At 35.7% G+C, this 15,210-nt stretch overlaps 1 protein-coding gene across 5 annotated transcripts in view; it reads right to left on the bottom strand.

Moving 5' to 3' along the window:
- The window catches only part of LOC115216731 (N-acetylated-alpha-linked acidic dipeptidase 2), a 1,056,093-nt gene that overhangs the window by 39,265 nt on the left and 1,001,618 nt on the right, over window positions 1-15,210 (bottom strand). For all 5 annotated transcript variants that reach the window (XM_029786272.2, XM_029786273.2, XM_029786274.2 and 2 more), the window contains one exon: window positions 686-749. In XM_029786272.2, coding sequence (XP_029642132.1) covers window positions 686-749 — 64 coding nt within the window. The remainder of the gene's footprint in view (window positions 1-685; window positions 750-15,210) is intronic.

Here is a 15,210-nt window from a genome sequence, read left to right as displayed (position 1 = left end):
TGGATAAAATCGATGGCGTGGAGAAGAGAGGCTGGTATGCATGGGCAACTATTGGTCTTCCATGAACAACCTTGCTCAGATTTGTGCCTTGGCAACTTTCTAGGTGCAATCCCATTGTCATTCATGACCTAAGGAGATCTTTACCCTTTACCCTTGAAAGGAGGTCAAGGAGGTCTGATGTATGTACTATCAAAATGAACTTCAAGCTCCTTCTTTCATGGACCAGGTTTCAGCTCCTTTGAAGAATGCTCCCTACATATGCTTTAATAGGTCATCATTGTTGACTTTGAAAATACCAGTTTTGCAGATGTTAGGAAGCTTGTTGCAGGTACTCCAGGATCGTTCCTTGCATGTCAGGAAGTCTTATTGATGCTCTTTATAATAGGTCTGCTGACAAAATGATTAAATTATTATAAAGAACAATAATCATAAGACTTTGTTAATGTAGCAATTACTTTGTGGAAGAAGAAACATGTTAGCTGTTTAAAAATACACATACACAGTTAGATTCACTGTTTGTTTTATTCCAAAAAGAAAAATAAATATAACGGTATACGTGTGTTATTATGTTGTAAATATTTCAATTTCACCACATGATATCATATGAAAGCACTAGCTTAGCAAGTACAACTGCTGTGGTTGGAAGAAGGAAAAATGCAAATCTACAAAACAAAGCCAAACTCACCTCTAATCACAGCATCTAGGTTGATATAAGCTACAGCACCACTACTCAACTGTTTATTGTATTCCTGGAAGAAAAAGTAGATGAACTCATTATAAACAGGATAAAGAACAATTAGTTGGATTTCTTCTTCTTAAAATTTTATTCAGTTTATTTTAATTTTATTATCATTTTCTTTCTTTCTTTCACAAAAGTGAATAAAATAAAATCGAGAAAAGGAATAAAATAATAACTGCCCTTGTAACAGCTAATAACAGTTTTGTTATGTCAATGTTGAGGAAAGATGCCTTCCCATTCCATTTGATTAGTTGGATGTGCAGTTAATGTTACCTCAGTGTTATATTAATTTCTATCTGCCCTAATGTTTTACAAAAATATTGGCAATTATCCAAAAAAGCTTTATAACTTCTACTGCATTTCTTCACTATCACATGTTTAATCTTTAACAATACTCATCTCTCTCTCAATACACACACAAAAACACATCTGCATACAAGAATATTTTTTATTTTGAGAGAGAAAGTATTGGCTACATATTTTAAGGGATAATTATTGATTGCACAAAGCTGGTACATTTTGTGTTGCTCCATGGAGATTTATATCTTGCGGACAAATGTATATATATGTATCTATATCTTTATATACTTAAGGTTTTATTTAAGACACAACTGTGCTGAGTTTTATATTTTTTATTTTAGAGTTTATCCTATTTTCTTATCAGTTTTTTTTTCTTTTCCAGTTAATTTTGAAACAAGTTCCTAAATCCATATTCATCATTTCTAGACCTTCACAGTTTCATTTTCAAGAACTGAAATAGATTTGACATCTGCTTTATTTCTTAAATATTGGTTGCATTCATGAAGAGTTCTTTTGATGGAGGTCTTTTTGACAGTTAGGCTTCCATGTCAGTAGATATGCATTAAAGCCAAAATGGAAGAACAAACATGAAAATAACAATGCTTCTTCTGCTGCTGTTGATTTGGTTTCCATAGCATAATCTGTTGGCAAGTGGCAGATAAAGTTCCAAACAAGGAAAAATAATCTAAATTTTATAGCTCTAAGACTAACACAGAGATGGTCAAAAGTACTGGTTAGAAACAAACAACACAACATTCCAGTAGCATCTGGTAACTGGAATGTAGCCTTGTTCTGTGTGTGGAAAAGGATTTATTAGGAACTCAATATTAAGTACTTGGTGTAAATTTGATGTTTTTTTTAAAAAAAAGGTACAGCCTGGTAAACTGAGAGTACTAGAACTTTATGTATAGGCGTAGGAGTGGCTTTGTAGTAAGTAGCTTGCTTATGAACCACATGGTTCTGGGTTCAGTCCCACTGTGTGGCACCTTGGGCAGGTGTCTTCTACTATAGCCTCGGGCCAACCAAAGCCTTGGGAGTGGATTTGGTAGACGGAAACTGAAAGAAGTCCGTCATATATATATATATATATATATATATATATATATATATATGTATGTATATATATATATGTGTGTGTGTGTATGTGTGTGTGTGTATGTTTGTGTGTCTGTGTTTGTCCCCCAACATCGCTTGACAACTGATGGTGGTGTGTTTACATCCCCGCAACTTAGCAGTTCGGCAAAGGAGACTGATAGAATAAGTGCTAAGCTTCCAAAGAACAAGTCCTGGTGTCGATTTGCTCGACCAAAGGCAGTGCTCCAGCATGGCCACAGTCACATGACTGAAACAAGTAAAAGAGTAAGAGTAAAAGAGTATGTTTGATAGACAGCAGTAGTTGGTACACTTGAAATGAGATTCATGAATCATAGTATCTATTGATGTATTAGGTGAATAGGTAAGTAAAATGACCACCAAAATTTCCATTTAAAATGCAAGTTTTGAGCTTTAGCTGCTTTACAGACAAGAAATATTTCACAAAGTTAAGTTGCAAGTATTAGTTTTGATTCAATGAACATTTTTTCAAAACATGGATGCATGTACTTTTAGCAAGTTTTCATATATGTTGAACTAAAGCCAGCACTCATGACCTATAGTTATATAAATGTATCAGAATTGTGAAAGGTTTCTGCATAGCTGTAAGGAAGATGTTCCAAGTGTTGCAAGAGTGTTAGAACCAGGTACTTACTGCCGGGATTTTCCAAATCCAATAGTCTTTTAACAATCATCTCAGTGACTAGTGGAATGTTACTTTAAGCACATCTAAGTAACACCTATTGATTATTAGAATTGAAGCCAGTTCATTTCAAATGCTGGTAAAATACTGTCAGTTACCACAATATATTTGCTGATTTACTTTCAGTATTATACTGTGAAAGGTCACAATATTTATTATACTGTAATACACAAACACACGCACATATATGCCAGGTTGCTGATGACTAAACTGGCAATCCCACCAAGCTTGCTTGGTGAGGAGGGTGTCTTTTGGATACCCTGTGGGATGAAAATCAAGATGCATCAAAGGGTGAAGTAACTCGGGTGAGTCAATAGCCATTGAATACGGTCAAAGGTAGATGGTGTTCACCAGTTGCAGTGATGACCAATCTATTCAGGAGAAGGGAATCTGAAATGAAAACCTTTCAGCAAGGACTTGCAACCAGCTGATACTATTTTGCAAAGAAAAAATGATGACATGAAGATGTTTCCCACCCATGCCAGCATGGAAGGCTAACGTTAAACGACAATGGTGATGATATAACAAGCACTGTAGCTAGTTAGAAAATATGTATAAGAGATGAAGGTAGAAACTATACTGAGATCATATGATATCTATCTATCTATCTCTATATATATAAGTAATGTTTATCGGCACATCAGTATGGCTAATTGACATTACTGCCCTTTTTAACCCCAGGAAGAGCTTCCTCTAGCTGGTTGTCAATGAAATCTGCAATATATACTGGGTGCAGACTGCATCGATAACCAGCTGGAGGAGGCTCTTCCTGGGGTTAAAGAAGGTAGTAATGTTGAACAGCCATATTGATGTGGCAATAAACATTACTTTATATATATGTATATATATATATATATATATATATATATATGTATATATATATATATGTATATATATATATATATATATAATATATATATATATATATATATATATATATATATATATATATATATATAATATATATATATATTATATATATATATATATATATAATGAAGGGTGAAATTAATTAATTTGGAATAATTATCAATTACACCAAGTAGTCTTCGGCATGTAAAAGCCTCATTCGAGGAAAATTTAAGTAATACTAAGCAATAAGGGTTTAGCAACGAATTGCCTTACCACATACCGAATTTAGAAATAGCAGTCAAAGGGTTATAGCTATTTATAACCCTTTGACTGCTATTTCTAAATTCGGTATGTGGTAAGGCAATTCGTTGCTAAACCCTTATTGCTTAGTATATATATATATATGTATATATATATATCACATGATCACAGGATCAATCAGACTATCAGATGTTATACATCACTAGTCATAATGCACTTGGCATCATTTTAGCTTTCGAATGATGCAACCCCGCTGGTTAGGTGAGCAGGCCAACATTCCCTTGATCTGAATGCAAGCCTTTCACAGGGTTACCAATTCACAGCTGAGTGAATTTTGCTTGAGAACACAGCATGCAATATTCCTTAGATTCCTAGTTGTCACTGTCTTAGAGGTCCCACAATCGGATTATTTCTTCCTTGGCACTCATGTGGCTAAGTAACTCATTATGTCAATAAAAGTTATAACATTATTATGGTTTTCTATTAAATATAGACTCAATGTATGTTTAATATGTATCATTACCCTTCATTTTCTGAAAATAAAAAATGTCCAGATGGACTATTTTCATTCAAAAGCTATTAGTGTGGTTCACTCAAAAACTGAAGAATTTGAAATAAAAAAGAAAGAACATTACACAAAATAATGAAAACATAACAATGGTGTTGCCATGAGGTACAAACCAACTGGGAAAAGTTTTATCAAAATCGATTCACAGAAAACCAAGAAACACTAAATTTCACTCAACTATTAGCATGGTTCTGGGTGTATATGTACATATACATGCACATCTACACACACACACACACACACACACACACAAACAACAGTTGTCACTTGCAAGGGAGTATAACCTGCTAACATGCACCATCATCATCATCATCATCGTTTAACATCCGCTTTCCATGCTGGCATGGGTTGGACGGTTCAACTGGGGTCTGGGAAGCCAGAAGGCTGCACCAGGCCCAGTCTGATCTGGCAGTGTTTCTACGGCTGGATGCCCTTCCTAATGCCAACCACTCCATGAGTGTAGCGGGTGCTTTTTACGTGCCACCGGCACGGAGGCCAGTTGGGGTGGTGCTGGCAATGGCCACGTCCGGATGGTTCTCTTACGTGCCACCAGCACTGGTATCACAACTACAATTTCCATTGATTTTGATTGATTTCGATTTCACTTGCCTCAACAGGTCTCCGCATGTAGAGTTTTGTGTCCCAAGAAGGAAAGGTATGCATAAGTGGACTGGCTACATCTCAGGTAGAGGCCACGGGTTACGGTCTCACTTGTCCTGCCAGGTCTTCTCACGCACAGCATACTTCCAAAGGTCTCGGTCACTAGTCATTGTCTTGGTGAGACCTAATGTTCGAAGGTCGTGCTTCACCACCTCGTCCACAGGTTCCCTCAACCGCTAGGGTGTAGCAGGTGCTCATAATAACTATAACTCAGTGGAGCACTTATGATGTAACATCTGGTAAGAGAGAGAGGGTTGCATGAGTATTCCGCTGGTACTTATTTTCAGCTGAGTACATAAAATGAAGTACCTTGCTCAAGGACAGCATATGGCACCCAAGTCCAGGATATTATCCCAAGACTCAAATGCTGGTGGGTTATTATTGAAGCAACTTTTCTCTTGCCTTACAGGAGTGTTGGTACCCGCATTTGTCAGCCAGGTTCACAGAACAAAGTCTGAGAAATCTGTTCTTAAACAACTGAACAACCAGCTGTGATTCAACAAGTATTATACATTATAACAAGGCCACTTCAAATATTCATCTGTATGTGTTTGTAATTTAGTAAATTAACTTAGTCACAATATTGCCAATCTTAAGTTAGTTTAATAGTTTAGCAGCATATAGCTTTGCCAAACGAAAAGTCTTGAAGAATTATAAATTCCGGTGTATACATCACACATGCTAATAGGCTTTCCCAAATAGATTAAATTACTGAAGTTGCTGTATGACATGATTAAATTAACTAACCTTAAGCTTAATTTTAACTTCAATAAAAGTTTTTTTTCTTTCTATTTTTTAATAGTTTGTGAATGCTTCTCAAATTTACTTTTACTTTATATATTCTCTCAGTCCAACAGTGAGAGAGAAAAAAGGGTGTGTGTGTGTGTGTGTGGTGTGTGTGTGTGTGTGTGGTGTGTGTGTGTGTGTGTGTGTGTGTGGTGTGTGTGTGTGTGTATGTGTGTGTGTGTGTGTGTGTGGATTCTCTTGTTTTTCTTCTTCAGCATCATTAAACAAAGTTTAGGAAATAAGTGTGTGCTAGGATGAAGGCTCATATTGGTTGCCCACATGCTACATAGTCTACATAGTCATGACAAATGAGGACCTATGATGCAGAGATGGGGGCTGACTGGGACACTACTTGGGGGGTTGCTCAAGACAACCTGAGGACAGACCAACAAATGGTAGATGCACTGACATGCTGCAGTGGTGCATACCCCCATACCTGGTCTGCTGCAAAAAGCAATCTTCAATCTTTCTCACAAGAAGTCTTTCTGTTAAATTTGACCAGTTTCAGTTGAAAGATTTTATTTTCATCATCATCATCATCATTCAACGTCCGCTTTCCATGCTAGCATGGGTTGGACGATTTGACTGTGGTCTGGCGAACCAGATGGCTGCACCAGACTCCAGTCTGATCTGGCAGAGTTTCTACAGCTGGATGCCCTTCCTAACGCCAACCACTCCGAGAGTGTAGCGGGTGCTTTTACGTGCCACCTGCACAGGAGCCAGTTCAGCGACTCTGGCAACGACCTCAATTGAATGTTTTTTCATGATTTTATTACATCAAAATTTAATCAGCCCTTAAAAATACTTTTGTTATTCATTAGATAACATAATTAAAAAAAAAATATCAACAATAAATTTATCTTAACATTAATAGCACTTTTCATTTATGATGATGAGGGTTCCAGTTGGTCCAATCAATGGAACTACCTGCTTGTGAAATTCATGTGCAAGTGGTTGAGCACTCCACAGACACACATCTCCTTAATGTAGTTCTGATGTAGATTCAGCATGACACAGAGTGTGACAAGGCTGGTCCTTTGAAATACAGGTACAACTCATTTTTGTCAGCTGAGTAGACTGGAGTAACGTGAAATAAAGTGTCACAATTGTGAGCCGAATACTCTAACCGTTTATTTCTAGAATATACCCTAAATTATTTGGCTACTTGTATCAATGCAAACATTTACTCCCATAATGCGTTTCATATGGATAAGGTAGCTACCTACATACATTGACGTATATGTGTACCTATACAATGCCTGTCAACAAGATGGCCACACTATTTTTGGATAAGTTATTTTAAATTATAAGCAACAGCCACATAGTAAAACTGATGAGTGTTTTAGGAGTCAGCAGAACTAAATTCAGGGTCTATTTTAGTAATTCAATCAGCATTACTGTTAATGAAATTTGTAAACGAATGATTGGACACACTCATCTCCACACCACACCCACTCACTCCATAAATAAACAGAAGTTCCCATTATTTTACAGGGACATTAACAATGGCAACAGAACTTTTACAGAGTTTTTTAAACTTGGAACAAGGCCATAAATTTTAAAGGAAGGCATAGATAATTTTGATCAACAACTACTTGGCTTGGAACTATTTTATTGATTACTTGATAAATCAATCAAAAGATACAATTGACTTCTGTAAGATTTGAACTCAGGATGTGAAGTAAAACAATCAGATATTACAGGACATTTATTTGTCCAGTGCTTGAGTAAATTGGCCAACTACAAACCTCATAATAATCACATGGCCTACACATTGTGTATAGAAATGTTTAATAATGCAAATAACATTTCTCTCTTCATGCTGTCATAATTTGGGAGTTGTATGCCAACTGAATTCTAACTTGAGAAATGTGTTTACAGGCATATAATTTAAACAGTCTTTAATAACAGTACTAATTTAGTGAATATAATTGTGAAAAAAATAAGGTCATAACATGCCTACTGATTATTATTAGTGTTACTCTCAGACAACAATTCCTAGATTTTACACAAATTAGCCAGATTTGCAAACAGAAATCTTCAACATCTGGTAGAAATGACAGCAACAAAAATTATTGAAGCAATTAGTGGTTTGGGGCTTGTTAGTATGAGACTGATCAATAAGGCGGATAGATAGTACCTGATGGCACCAAGCTTCATGAGTTAGAAAAAGCTGCTTTTACTAACATTGTATATCCATTAAATAATACTGTCCTCATAATAATTAAATCAAAAGACATTTTGTAGACATGGTCAGTGTTAAATGTTTACTTACATCTATAACTATGCTCTAGTCATATCTCCACTTCTACATCTCCAGATGATGAATAAAGATAATAATAATAGTAATAATAATAATAATAATAATAATAATAATAATAATAATAATAATAATAATGATAATAATAATAATAAATGCTTTCTAATTGATGTATCAATACTGGCAGATGACAACGTGTCTCTAAAAGAAATGGAGAAACTCTCAAAATACAAAGACCTGGAAATAGAGGTAACCAGAATGTGGAATCTAAAAACAGAAACAATTCCTATCATAGTAGGTGCATTAGGCATGATAAAAAAATATTCAGACAAATACATAACAAAAACACCAGGACTTACAAACACATATAACATACAGAAAATTGCACTACTAGGCACTGCACACATCCTACGCAGAACACTTTCCATACAATAACCATCAGAGCATCACAACAAATCACAGCACATACCCAAGGCACACAGAGCTGCGCTCGGTAGTGAAGTGAAAGCACGCTATAAAAATAAAACTACTGAATAATAATAATAATAATAATCCTTTCTAATATAGCACAAGGCCTGAAATTTTGAGGGAGAGGTTAAATTAATTACATCAATTCCAGTGCTCAACTGGTACTTAATTTATCAACTCTGAAAGGATGAAAGGCAAAGTCGACATCAGCAGCATTTAAACTCAGAACCTGTCATAGAATCAACAAAGATGTCAACATCATCACTACTTCACTCAAGCAGTGTTAAGTGTGGAATATCAACATTTACGCACATTAATACATGCACAAACACACCCAATGGGATTCTTGTAGTTTCCATCAACCAAATTCACTCATAAAGCAATGGCCAGCCTGTGTCTACCCCAGAAGATATTTACCCAAGGTGTCATGTGGTTGGGAAGATAACGTTTTAACCACACTACAGGGCCTGCACTTATTTATACACACACATTCTTTTATTCTTTTACTTGTTTCAGTCATTTGACTGTGGCCATGCTGGTGCACCACCTTTTGGCTTGAAGAAATCGACCCCAGGACTTAATCTTTGTAAGTCTGGTACTTATTCTATTGGCCTCTTTTGCCAAACTGTTAAGTTACGGAGACATAAACACACCAACATTGGTTGTCAAATGATGGTCGGGGGACAACACAGACACAAACACACACATAAATAAATAAATAAATAAAATATATATATATATATATATATATATACATATATATATAAAAGAATCTTTTGCGTAATGAGATAAAAAAAACCAAGGCTGTGTAGATATTAGAACATTTATAGCTATCTATAAATATTCTAATATCTACACAGCCTTGGTTTTTTATCTCATTATGCAAAAAATTCTTATATACATACACTGACATATGACCAATGTTGAACCCCTTATTTGCAAAACCACCGAACCTGGAACTTAACTATGGTCTATCTATAGCACTTATATATATATACTTGCCCACTATGCCATGTAGTGGAATGGAAACTGAAACTATGTGGTCAGGAAGCAAGTTTCTTACCACACAGCCATACCTGCCCATATATATATATATATATCAGTATACATACACACACCCACTCAAACATGTTCAAGCACATACAAATTCATGCACAGACATACATACATACATACATACACATGCAATAAATTCTGTGCAGATTCCTGAAATCGATGTTTAATTTAGGCAGCTCAAAGGTTTGAATTCAAAATGAAGTCTTGACTAAATTTGTCGACATCATCTTTTTGTTCTTTTGTAGGTTCAAGTGTGAATCTTTGACACTTCGCAGAATCACTTGTCAAGAACATAATTCTATGTCAGGGAAATGGAAGAAGGTGAGAAATGTCGGAAAATTACCATAAATCCATCAGTACCTCATTATAGAAATACAGAAACTTAAGTACTTTATTGTTATCATAGATTTTCTTTGCTTCAAACTTTGTAGACATTGTTTCCTGAACTTTCTGGTTAAAACCTGTTGCTTGATGAATTTCACTTAGCCTCACCCACATGTGAGTGGTGAGATGAGAAAAGGGTTTCATTCCTAAAAATACTGTCCTAATCAATTTATTAAAATGTATATTATAATTGTTAAGACTACTGCTGTCAATCTATCATCATTTTAACTTCCCGTTTTCAATGCTTGCATGGGTTGGAGGGATTTCATTTTCTATGGCCAGATGTTTTTCCTGTTATGAACCCTTGCCTGTTTCTAAGCAAGGTAATATTTACCTATGACCAGGTATGTTCTTGCAGAATACTGGAAATGAATGACACTGCTTATATAACAGTGACAATCATTTACAACAATCATACAATGTCAAGACAATTAGACACAAACATACACATATGTCTCATCCACCAAATCCACTCATATATCTTTTGTAGGCCTAGGGTTTTAGTAGAAGGTACCAATTCAACGTGCCATGCAGTGGGACTGAATATAAAACCATGTGATTCAGAAGCAAACCTCTTACCACATAGCCATACCTGTGCCATATAATTATCCTTATTGATTTTGTAGGAGATAGAAATATGAGGTGCTGCATTCATGCTTTGCCAAATTTAAATCTTTCCAAATTACAAGGACCTGTAATGATACTCGACTCTGGTTTGATTGGTATTAAATGAGTAAGAAAGAAATCCTGCCACCGATTTATCTCAGGGTAGTTCTTATGTGGGGATAGGTCAAAGTTTGTACTGTAATTACTGCAAATGCTTGACAATATCATGGCTTACAATAGTAAATGACATCTATTTACACCAAATAAATTATACTAAAACATTGAGAACTATGTGTTTTCATCGTGGACATGACAGAGTAGTAGTGACAAGATATAACCTACTAATAATTTACTTTTTTTTTTACTAGCTGGGTATGGAAGAAGCAGTGTCTTTGGCCTTTACACTAATGTTAAAAGGCAGAGTTAACACGCATGCATATAACAAGATTCTTTGTAGTTTCCATCTATCAAATTCACACACAGGATGTTATTTGGCCCAGACATTTTCCCACAGTTCCAGAGTGGGATTGAACCCAATGCTATGTGGTTGCAAAGCAAACTTCTTAACCACACATCTATACTGGCACATATATATTTAGTATATACACTGTTTTATAACAAAAGGTATATACACCTTAAAGAAATTATATTTAGAATTTAAGGTGCCTATATTTGTAAAGAAATGAAGTGTTTTCATTTCTTTTCTGGATTATTAATAATTATATTCAGGTTTCTTTACATTATTACACTATATTAATGCAGTCTTTGACTTCCAGGAACATAGTTCTCCATATAAACCTATCTAAAATTTGGGTTTGAACACAACACTTTAATTATTTATTTCAAATTTTGACACATGGGGGAGGATGCAGGTTGATTAAATTGACCCCAGAGTTCAACTGGTATTTATTTTAGTGACTCAGAAAAGATGAAAGGCAAAGTCGACCTTGATGGAATTTGAACTCAGAACATAAAGACAGATGAAATGCTGCAAAACATTTTGCCTGGCATGCTAACGATTCTGCCAGCTTAACGCCTTAAACACTGAACTTTAATTATTGCTTTTAAATTTTGACATAAAGGCCAGCAATTACAGGGGAGGGTGTAGGTTGATGTGGTCAACTGGTACTTAATTTATTGATCCTGAAAACAAAGTTAATCTCCGCAGAATTTGAACTCAACACACAGACAGATGAAATACCTCTAAGCATTTTGCCAGCTCATTACCTTACACAGAACTTCAATCGTTAATGCAAAGTTCTAGCCATTCTTGTTAAAGATGCATGGTATTTCCTATCTTCTGTCAGTAGCATGAGAAATACAACATATTTCTTGTATTAACCTATTGCACCAGTGAAGAATTTGATAAGCTGAACAACAAATTCATTAATAGATTTCCAAATTTCCTTTCCAATCTGACATACCTTAATAAAGTCATGCACCCTAATTACTCACATGCATACTCCATATATCCATTGCATGCCTATTATGCTTGTACAGAAAGGCTTGGATGCTGCCAGATTGATGTTAGAGGCATTTGTGCTTCAACCGGTATACATGTGTGTGCGTATGTGAGAGAGAGAGGGAGAGAGAGAGAGAGAGAGAGAGAGAGAGAGAGAGGGAGAGAGAGAGAGAGAGAGAGAGAGGAGAGAGAGAGAGAGAGAGAGAGAGAGGGAATGCCTATTTGGGTGAGTGCGTACTTGTGTCTTGTCAAGAATAACTGTGAAGATTTTATACAAACGCCCACATGCACACACACACAATTTACATCTGCTTTTCTATGCTTGCATGGATTAGATGGGTCTTCTCCAACAGTGTCTTCCCATTTATTGTGTACTTTTATCATCACCTTTGTCAAGGACAACACACTGAGATCAACATTCATTACTTTTGCCCACGTCTTCCTTAGTTTTCCTCTTATACAGTTTCCTTCCATGTGAATCTCCAGGCATTTCTCGACCTATCTCTTACCATCCATACATGTAACATACTTACACTGTTGTCTCCCTTGTATCTTAAATCTACCATCTCATTCTTTTTGTGTTTAGTTTTTCTCTCAGCTTATCAGAACTATGTCATTCATACACACTAGCTTTATGCATCAAACAGAACATAAATTGGTAATTTCCTTCCAGCTTTTGCACATCTGCATTCAACACTCACATTTTACTACCATGCAGCATTACACTTTGTACGCAAGCAGTGGTACAGTCTATCCTGTGCTCAAAGAAGGTATCATCATCATCATCATCATCATCATCGTTTAACGTCCGCTTTCCTTGCTAGCATGGGTTGGACGGTTCAACTGGGGTCTGTGAAGCCAGAAGGCTGCACCAGGCCAGTCAGATCTGGCAGTGTTTCTACAGCTGGATGCCCTTCCTAACACCAACCACTCCGTGAGTGTAGTGGGTGCTTTTTATGTGCCACCAACACAGGTGCCAGACGAGGCTGGCGTACAGCCACACCCGGATGGTGTTTTTTACATGCCACGGACACAGGTGCCAGACGAGGCTGGCGAACGGCCACGATCGGATGGTGTTTTTTTTTTTTACGTGCCACGGACACAGGTGCCAGACGAGGCTGGTGAATGGCCATGCTCGGATGGTGTTTTTTACGTGCCACCGGCACGGAGGCCAGGCGAGGCTGGCACGGCCACGATCGGATGGTGTTTGTTCTCCTTGTTATATCCACTGAGCTCTTAAAACATTTTTTGTCAATCTACTGCGTGCATGTGTGTGTGTGTGTGTGTGTGTGTGTGGTGTGTGTGTGTGTGCAGAGAATAACATGATTTTACAAACCAACAATGGTTTGCAATAGAAGCATCAGCAATCCTCTGCATTATTTTGATGCTAATTTGACAAAACCGAATGTGCCAGAAAATTAACCAACTTCAATTTACACGAAATCAAATTACAATAAAGATCGGAGCCATCCAATTAACATAGCATCTAGATCTTTTATACAGATATTTGGGAAGATTAAAAAACTGAATAAATTGTAAAGAAAATAAATAAATGTATATAGAAAACTCAAACAAAAAGTAAATAGATGCAGCCAGTCCCAGTTGTTAATAATACATTTAATAAATAACAGCATTGTATATGCAAGAAGCAAACAAATGCTAATTAACGTGGTTGGTGCAAACGTCCACCCAATTTAGGTAAAGACAGTCATTTTTCTTCCTTTAACTAGGTTACAAATGATGTGGTTATAGCTTAAGTTTTCTACAAAACCTAATGATGACTATGCATATGAAAATAAGTAAATAAATAAATATAAAAACGTGTATATATATATGTATATATATGAGGGCATATGGCTTAGTGTTTAAAGTGTTGTACTCATGACCACAAGATCATGGTTTCAATTGCTGGAACAGGTGGTGCACTGTGTTCTAAAGCTAAACACTTCATCTCATATTGCTCTGTGATCACTGCGATGCCATATGTAAGGTACCCAAGGGAAATGTCAGTTTGATGCAAGGAGTAAGCTAATTCACAGCACAAAGATTTGATTGCTATCAACAAATCATTTGTGCAGTTTATTCAGAAAGAAATCACAGAACAACTGTCTTTCTCAGTCTACGAGAGATTATCATATATATATATATATATATATATATATATATATATCAATAATAAAGGGTGAAATTAATTAATTAATTTAGAAATAATCATTAATTTCACCAAGTAGAGTTCGGCATGTAAAAGACCCATTCAAGGAAGGTTTAAGTAATACTAAGTGATTAAGGGTTCAGCAACGATTTGCCTCACCACACACCGAATTTAGAAATAGCAATCAAAAAGTTTTGGCTATTCTTTCTACTTAAAAGGGAGATCCCAGTAAAACCATTTCTAAATTGGGTGTGTGGTGAGGCAAATCGTTGCTGAACCCTTAATCACTTAGTATATATATATATTATATATATATATATATATATATCAATAATAAAGGGTGAAATTAATTAATTAATTTAGAAATAATCATTAATTTCACCAAGTAGAGTTCGGCATGTAAAAGACCCATTCAAGGAAGGTTTAAGTAATACTAAGTGATTAAGGGTTCAGCAACGATTTGCCTCACCACACACCGAATTTAGAAATAGCAATCAAAAAGTTTTGGCTATTCTTTCTACTTAAAAGGGAGATCCCAGTAAAACCATTTCTAAATTGGGTGTGTGGTGAGGCAAATCGTTGCTGAACCCTTAATCACTTAGTATATATATATATATATATATATATATATATATATATATATATATAATGTAAATAAGTAACAAGGACATACAAGTGTCAATACATGATGGCTGTTTCAAGTGGCTCCATTTAATTGATCAATGAAAACATTACATCAATTTGAAAGAAACCGCTCTCTTCTGAGGCAAATGACCAGATAGATTTCAAACACAAAGGGTAAACCATTTTTAATGAATTTGCATCAATAATAGAAACCAAAAATAATTACATTGTTTTCTT

The sequence above is a fragment of the Octopus sinensis genome, linkage group LG10 (genome assembly GCF_006345805.1).
Source record: "Octopus sinensis linkage group LG10, ASM634580v1, whole genome shotgun sequence".
NCBI classification, from domain to species: Eukaryota; Metazoa; Mollusca; class Cephalopoda; order Octopoda; family Octopodidae; genus Octopus; species Octopus sinensis.
The sequence above is the reverse complement of the archived record's forward strand: the minus strand, read 5'-3'. Positions and strand labels throughout refer to the sequence as shown.